The sequence below is a fragment of the Tupaia chinensis genome, unplaced genomic scaffold, assembly GCF_000334495.1.
Source record: "Tupaia chinensis unplaced genomic scaffold, TupChi_1.0 Scaffold000704_1, whole genome shotgun sequence".
In the NCBI taxonomy this organism is placed as follows: Eukaryota; Metazoa; Chordata; class Mammalia; order Scandentia; family Tupaiidae; genus Tupaia; species Tupaia belangeri.
The window spans coordinates 1,900,720-1,909,339 of record NW_006160227.1 but is presented as its reverse complement, the minus strand read 5'-3'; the positions used below and the strand labels follow the sequence as shown (position 1 = coordinate 1,909,339).

At 55.5% G+C, this 8,620-nt stretch overlaps 1 protein-coding gene across 1 annotated transcript in view; it reads right to left on the bottom strand.

Moving 5' to 3' along the window:
• Positions 1-1,118, bottom strand: part of H1-8 (H1.8 linker histone) — a 7,909-nt gene extending 6,791 nt beyond the window's left edge. The window contains exon 1 of the mRNA XM_006160689.2: positions 1,004-1,118. Coding sequence (XP_006160751.2) covers positions 1,004-1,118 — 115 coding nt within the window. The remainder of the gene's footprint in view (positions 1-1,003) is intronic.
• Between the last annotated feature and the right edge of the window lie 7,502 nt (positions 1,119-8,620).

Here is an 8,620-nt window from a genome sequence, read left to right as displayed (position 1 = left end):
CCAGGGACCAGCAGTTAGCGTAATGGCTATGTCGCTGGACTCCCATGTAGCCAACCACGGTTCGAGTCCTGGACCCGGTGGCTTAAACTCACGCTGGGCGGGTGTGCATGTGTGCTCAAGATCCCGAGAGGAGAATGGAGGAGAAGGGATTGCAGCGTGGCCATACCCCCTGGAGGGTGATTTCTCGCTTTCTATCTCTGTCTTTCTGGCAAGCGCACACGCCCTATAGCAAAAACCTCTCCCTCTCCAAAAAAAAGAATTCACTCTTCCAGCCCCATGGCATGGTGGTGAGGGTAGCTGGATCCCACATAGCCAGTGGCACGGGTCCCTCTGCCTGGGGGGGCTACCTGGAAAGCTCTTGCTATCCTTCATGGCCCCTAAACACCTCAGTTCAGACACTGTCCCCAAGTGCCCAAGCTAGGATGCCACCTCAGCCCAGTAACCCTTGGCACCGGCTGCTCCCCCAGGAGCCCCTGCACATACTCAGAACGCGTCCCTTGGTTGAGGCTTATTCATCCTTCAGGGATCACCTCCTCCAGGAAGCCTTCCCTGACTCCCAGGTGAGTTAGGGAATGGCTCTGACTCCTACAGCTCTTGGGGTTGCCACCACCATACATCATGTTACCAGAGGCACCTAGGGATGGGGCAGGCTTCACCGTTAGACAGGGGCTCCCTGCAGACATGAGCTGGGCCTGGTTTGCCTCCGTGGGCCCGCATATCCAGAGAAACCCCGAGCTGTTCCCCGGCTGAGCTGTGGGGTGGTCAGGTGTGCACCAAACGCCCCTCACCTGTCCCTCCTGCAGGACGTCCCTAGCTGCTCGGGCTCTCAGCAGCAGGTGCTGCCCGCGGCCCCCTGCTACCGCGGCATCGGCATGGACTGCCCTGCCTTGGCGGCTTCTAGGCTGGAAGCTGGGCCTGCCTGGGAGGCCGGGGCATCGGGCAGAACCGGGACGGCCCTGGCATGGCTGTTGGCTGCGGGGCGGGGGCTGCCCCTCCTGCTCACCTGACGCTTTGGACCCGCGAGGCCTGGCCGGGCCTGCTGAGGAGCTGGAGGGCCTCGGGGAGGGTGAAGAGGCCGAGCTGGCTGAGGTGGCCGACGTGCTCCTTCCCGAGGCCATGGATAGGCCGAGCACCGGCCAGGCATCCTCCCTGGGCAGCGTGAGGCTGCCGGCCGGCCCGGCTTATGTACCTGCAGCGGCTCCGCCAATTAGCCCTGATTGGGCTGAGAGCCATCAGCTGGGAGGTGGGACAGCCGGGAGCCTCTGCAGGGGAGCCCCGCCTGGCCAGCCACTCCTGCGGGGCCCGGGGGCGTCTCTGACCTTCTCTGGGTCTGAGCTCCCAAGGCAAAATTGCTGGGCCGACAGCTTGGTCCTCCCGTGCCTGTCCTTGTCCTCGCCCTCGCCCACGCCCACGCCCGCGAGGGGCTGGAGATGCTGACGGAGTCCAGGGCCACCTGGGCTGTGAAGGGGCCGCCGAGGCCCGCTCATGCCAGCAGGAGGGCAGTGGCCGCCCCAGCGTCTGCTCCTGTTCCCAGGCCTCCGTTTCTCCAAAAGTAACAGAGGCCAACCTAAGGGAGTTGACCGGAACACGCCCCCTCCCAGGACAGGCAGTGAATGGCCTCTCCGGAGGCCTGGGGGTGGGGGTGCTGTCCTGTTGTTCCGTTGCTTTAAGAAAGAAACTGGGCTGGAGGCCAGCAGGTGGCGCTGGCTAAGGCATGGACACGCCCACGTGGCTGACCACAGTTCGAGTCCTGGACCCGGCGGCTTGCTTTCTCTCTTTCCTCTCTGTCTCTGGTTAGAAAAAAGTAATAATAATAGTACTGGTACATAACATTAAATAAATAATTCCTTAAGAAGAAAGAAAGAAACCAGGCTGGCCCTGTGGCCTAGTGGTTCAGGTAACTGGATCCCACAGGGTTGACCTGGATTTCAGTCTGAGCCCCAGTAGCTTGAGAATCACACCGGGCACAGGTGTATGTCCCAGATCCGGACGGGTAGAGACGGAGGAGACAGGACTGCAGTGTAACCACGGTCCATGGCTGAGTTTTCTCCCGCCCTCTCCATCCCTGTCCATCTCTGGTGAGTACACACAGTCTCTGGCAATTAAAAGAAAGAAAAACAATTAAGAAACAAGTGACCAATTTTTTTTTTTTTTTCTCGATAGTGAAAACTACAGGGCACGTGCATTCACCAGAAACAGACAGGGACAGAGAGACAGAAAGCGAGAAACCACCCCCCCAAGGGGGATGGCCACACCGCAGTCCCTTCTCCTCCATTCTCCTCTTAGGACTTTTGGCACAAACGCACACGTGCCCGGCGTGAGTTTCAAGCCGCCAGGTCCAGGACTCGAACTGCGGCCCTCCATGTGGAAGTCCAACACCTTAACCACTACGCCACCTACTGGCCCTGCGTGAACAATTTTAAAATAAAATGGCTTGCAAAAGTCTTCATAAACAAGAGCAATGCCCACTGGGAAAACGGACGAAGGACCAGAAAGGCTAGGAAGACACGTGCACGACTTTCTTGGCATTCAGGAAAATTCACATGGAAATTACAACGAGGTACGCGTTTTGTGGTCCAAGAAGAAAGTTCGAGTGTGGCATTCCTAGGAAGGCAGGCCCTTGCTGCCCCTGATGGCGGTGTAGGCTGAGGCCCAGCCATTTTCAGAAAGGTACTCCCCGAAGCCTGGCACCTCCTCCCTTCTCTCCTGGAAGTTCTGCTACAGGATTTGGGGGAACAATGAAACTTCCAAGAGGGCGGCCAGGGGACTGGCTGACCGGCTCCCTTTCTGCGCCGTGGTCTGCAGCCTCTCCAAACAAGGGGCCTGGGTGTGGTGGAGCAGGCACACAGGGGGCTGACCCACGGGGGAGGGATTCGGGTTTGTGTCTGGAGACCTCGCTGCCTGCACTGAGCATGCGTGTACGCGTCATCGGGGCTGGCGGAGGCTGGGGGTGGATCGGGGCACGAAGACCCTGTTTTTATTTGTCGCTATAGGGCATGCGTGCTCTCTCTGTCTCTCATCACAGGGTGCATGCACTCCCTGGAGAGAGACAGTGAGAGGGAAAGTGAGAAAGCACCCCACCCTGCCGCCCCAGGGAGGAAGGCCACGCTGCAATCCCTTCTCCTGCCTTCTCCTCCTGGGATTTTGGGCACGCACGCACACACGCCCGGCGTGAGTTTTAAGCCATCAGGTCTGGACCTTGCACTGCAGTCGACCATGTGGGAGTCCAGCGCCTTCACCACCACGCCACCTGCTGGCCCTGTGACAAATACTCTACTGTTAATCCCCGCCGGGTGTGAGGAATGGGACAGATTCCTCGCTGTTGGGAAGCAGTGCAGTGACTCAGAACACAACCCATTTATCCCACTGGGAGTTCACCCGGAGAACGTGCCCGCAGACACACAGGGACGCTCGCCCCAGGCCACAGCGCAGGCAGGTCAGGGGTGAAAGTTCACAGGGTGGGGTAGCAGACAGCCCCGCAGAGGAGGGGACCAGCACGCATCTGGAGAATTTGTTCTCACTTCGGAGAAGACAAACTCCTGTGGTGCGCGTGTGTGTGTGCGTGTGCATGCATGTGTGCGTGTGTGCATGTGTGTGTGTGTGTGTGTGCCCACACAAAGGCACAGAACGTCCCAGAGGACTCGTGCCGAGGTAGCAGCCATGGTTTGCTCTGGAACCAGGATTTGGAGGTGATGGGCTTTGTCTTTTGTTTTTAGGTATAGGGTATGTGCGCTCTCCAGAGAGAGAGAGGGAGAGAGAGAAAGTGAGAACTCACCCTCGGGGGTAGGGGAGGAGGGGCAGGCTGCAATCCCTTCACCATTCTCCTCTTGGGTTTTGGCATGCACATGTACCTAGCTAGCATGGTTTTTTTTTTTTTTTGGGGGGTTTTTCTCGTGTGCTTGCCAGACAGACAGAGAGAGAAAGAGAGACAGAAAGTGAGAAATCACCCCCCAGGGGGGATGGCCACGCCGCAATCCCTTCTCCTCCATTCTCCTCTCGGGATCTTCTTCTCCTCCATTCTCCTCTTGGGATCTTGGGCACACATCCAAATGCGCCCGGTGTGAGTTTAAGCCACCGGGTTCGAGACTTGAACCGCAGACAACTACATGGGAGTTCAGTGACATAGCCATTACACTAACTGCTGGTCCCCCAGCATGTTTTTTGTTGCTGTTCTTGTTGTTTTTATTGCTGACTTTTTAAAAAATTTAATGCTATTTATTATTATTTTATTTTTAATTTGATGAGAGAGAGAAAGTGAGAAAGCAAACCAGCAGGTCTGGGACTTGAACCGTGGTTGGCCATGTGGGAGTCCCACACCTTAACCACCTCGCCACCTGCTGACCTCTCCAGTATGTTTTTAAGCCATTGTATTCAGGACTTGAACAGCATAGTCAGCCATGTGGGCTCTAGCCTCTTTAGGCTCCATGCCACTGGCTGGCCCTGGAGGGGACTGGTTTTAAATACACTTACGTTTCCTTCCATGTAATCTCTCATTGTTCAATTTCCCCTGAGGATTCTCCTTCCTCAAAGGTCTGGGTTGAGGGAGGCTGTGGCCGTTACAGTGTTCTGAAATGAAATCCTCCCTCACCTCCTGCCCTGCACCCTCCGTGGCTCTCACTGCCCTCCTGGGTGAAAGTCTGAGCTCTTCGGTCTGCCTTGGGGACACCCCACTAGGACCCCACTACCCCACCACGCTGTGCTCTCAGGGTAATGTGCTGATACCTGGATGTTATGTACGTCCTCTGTATGTTAGATTGATGCAACGGTGCCCCCATTTCACATGTCCACGCCCACTTGCAACGTCACAGCCCCTTCTTCCACACTCATATCTGAGCAGGATTGGGGCCAGCAGGTGGCATGGTGGTTGAGGCGCTGGACTCCCACATGGCTGACTGTGGTTTGAGTCCAGGACTTGGCGGCTTGAAACTCATGCCGGACATGCGTGTGCATGCCCTGAATCCTGAGAAGAGAACTGAAGGGAAGGGATTGCAGTGCGGCCATCCCCCAGGGGATCATTTCCACTTTCTGTCTCTCTGCCTCCTCTGGCGAGCACATACATACTATAGCAAAAGTCTCTCGAAAACACACAAACAAAAATCTGAACTGGCCTTGGGGCTTGCTTTGACCAATGGACTGAGGTGGAAGGGATGCTATGCCAGTCCTGCTGCCACAGGAGCAAGCCTTGTTAGCCTGCCGGAGCCTAACAAGTTCCCTCTGTCTTCCCATCAGTCCTCAGGAGATCACAAATGTTTGAATGAGCCAAGCAGAGATTGACCAAGCTTGGTTCGCACTCTGATTCACAAATCATCAACAACAATATGTAGTTTGTCGTTTTAAGCCATGATATTCTGGGCTTATTTGTTACGCAGCATAAGCTCACTGATACACTTGACTAAACCTTCTTCTTCCCCACCTATGTTCTCTTAACTATTTCCCATTCATCCTTTTGACCTCTGTATGAATAGATACTGTGTTTTGGGGTCAGATGTTGGCACAGTGGTAAAACATGAGGCTTTGCAAGACTGATCCCCAGGGGAAGGTTCTAGATTTGTGTCTGGAGACCTCCCTAATTATGGTGGGCATGTGTATGTCCATGATCTGGGGCAGCTGGGGCTGGGGGGACTGGTGGATCATGGTGTGCAGATCCTATTGGGGGTGTTCTCTGTCTCCCTTTTAAGGAAGAAATAAACAAATACATGTGAAAACCAAGTGAGTAAATAAATAGAGATGTGTCTGCCACTTCCTCGGAAAAGCATTTGCTGTCCTGGAAGGCCAGGGACCCCTCCTCTGGGAGCTGCCCCTGGTCTTGCCCCTGGAGCCCCGGGTGCCCTGACTTCCAAGTTGGCCTTGCTGCTCTCTCACCCGTGAGCTCTGGGGCAGGGGCAGGGCTGTACCTGCCGTGTTCCTGGTGGTATTCCTTTGCCAACACGGCGACCGGCATACAGTGGGTGCCCAGTGCCCAGTGCCCAGTGCAGTGGCGCTGGCCTGCTCCCGGGCCAGAGCCCAGTTCGGCCCGGTGGGGGCAGGCCCGAAACCATCCGCTGGCACCAGCTAGAGCAGGAGAGAAGACAAAGCTAGAGGCGAATGGGAGCTGGCACACACGGGGGCAATGATTTTGCTCAGTCGTGGGGCATTTCCAAGAATGGAGAACTAGCGACAGAAACATCCCCGCCAGCGAGCGTCATCTGAAACTCCGCTCCCAGGCTGTGCCAGGGTGGAGCTGCGTTTGGAAGGAAGAAGTTCTGAAATGCACAGCGTGATCTAAAAATGCCTCCCGAGGATTGCCTTTTTGCAGGAAAATGGAAATGAGGAGTGTCAGACTGCAGGCGACCAGGAGGGGCCCGAGGTGCCTGACGCGACTTTTTTTACGGAGACCCGCCAAGGGTTTCAGTTCTGCTGGAATCTTCTTCACTGTCCTGGAGCATCAGATGTGGTCCTGCTCGCTGTGGGCTTTCTAATGGCTCTAAAGAGTACGATTCTGGGGACCAGCAGATGGTATAATGGCTATGTCCCTGTACTCCCATGTAGTCGACCACAGTTCAAGTCCTGAACCCGGTGGCTTAAACTCACGCCGGGCGCGTGTGCGTGCGTGTCCAAGATCCCGAGAGGAGATTGGAGGAGAAGGGATTGCGGCGTGGCCATCCCCCCTGGGGAGTGATTTCTCGCTTTCTGTCTCTCTCTCTCTGTCTTTCTGGCGAGCATACGCACCCTATAGCGAAAATCTCTCCAAAAGGGACCAGCGGTTGGCGTAGTGGCTATGTTGTTTGGCTCCCACGTAGTCAACTGCGGTTCACGTCCCGGACTCGGTGACTTAAAACTCATGCCAGGCGCATGTGCGTGTGAACCCAGGATCCCGAGAGGAGAATGGAGGAGAAGGGATTGCAGCGTGACCATCCCCCCTGGGGGGTGATTTCTCGCTTTCTGTCTCTATGTCTCTCTCTGTCTGGCGAGCGCACGCGCCCTATAGCAAAAACCTCTCCCCCCAAAAAAACCAAAACCAAAACCAAAACAAACAAACAAAAAACCTCTCCCAAAAAAAAGGAGTGCAGTTCTGAACTCTGAGCAGCCACGGGGTGTCTGCTCTGGGGGACGGTGGCCCCTGTGATGTCAGGAGCGTGGTGACTTTTCTTTCCTGACTTTAGGTCAATCGATGTGCACAGGGCGGGGTAGCAATAGTAACAGCTGCTGTGCCCGATGTCCATGGACATGTCTCACATTCGCTATTTTATTTATACATGAAGAAGCCAAAGAGCAGAGAGACCCTGCCCCGAGACCTCACTGAGCTCAGACCTTGAGCTGCAACCTGGAAGCCCTCTGTGTTAGCTAAGACGTCAGCTAGAACTCTGAAATACCAGTGGCCTAAACAAGAAACCATGGAACCATTCCCTCACGAAACTCTGCACATCTAAGTTTGACCAGGGCTGGTCAGGCGGCGTGAGAGAACCAGGCTCCATCTCTTCCGTTGCTTTGTCATTCTTTAGCTTCAGAGTCTATCTTGTGATCCAATGTGGCTGCTGCAGCTCCGGTCGTCATGACTACATCCCAGCCAGCAGGAAAGAAGGAAGAGAGGACGGGGAAAACGCATCTCTCCTCTGAAATGCACAACCTGGAGACCTCACTTAGCATTTCTGAGTACACTCTGGTGGCCAGACCTTAATGCCACGCCCCTACAGTTCAAGGGGAGCTGGGAGACTAGATGCCGTGCTAGGACGTAGGGAGACAGAACTAATGTCAGCAGAGGGGATGCACACTGGGGGTGGTGAGCACTAACTCCCCCTCTCCCAGGTGCCCCCTCTTTACGCATACTACCTTCACCATATCCATGGGGGGGCCTGTCTCCTTTGAAGGTGGTCCACACTTACTGAGTTCACGTTTATTTAATGCCTCCTGGGTACAGCATCGGTTATAGCAACAACTCCTGAATCCCTTTAGACAACTCTACCAAGTGCAATGATTCCCCCCTTACGGCCGAGGGGTCCGAGTCCTAGAACGACAGTTTCAGGGCTTGCCCTGAGGTTGCACATACCACGCTGGGGTGAGAGAGCTTCGTGACCTGGGGCTGGCCAGGTCAGACACAGGCTCTGTCAACTAATCTGGGAGTCCCCGCACGTCCTGGCCTGGGCGGGCTTCCTCCGATGTGGCTGGATGGCCACAGCTACAGACAACAGGCCCCCGTGGATCTGTCATCCACCTGGAGCCAGGAGATGGGGCAGAGACACCCTCTCCACAGCTTACGTCAGCAGCCATCGGGACCCGCAGATGCCATAATCGTTACGTCATTGGACTCCCAGTTCGAGTCCTGGATCCGCCAACTTAAAACTCATGCCGGGGGACCAGCAGTTGGTGTAATGGCTATGTCGCTGGACTCCCATGTAGTCAACTGCAGTTCGAGTCCCGGACCTGGTGGCTTAGACTCATGCTGGGCACGTGTGCGTGCCTGCCCAAGATCCCGAGAGGAGAATGGAGGAGAAGGGATTGCGGCATAGCCATTCCCCTGGGGGGTGATTTCTCACTTTCTGTCTCTGTCTTTCTCTCTTTTTTTTTTTTTGAGAGTTTTTTGCTATAGGGCGCGTGCACTCGCCAGACAGAGAGAGAGAGACAGAGAGACAGAAAGCTAGAA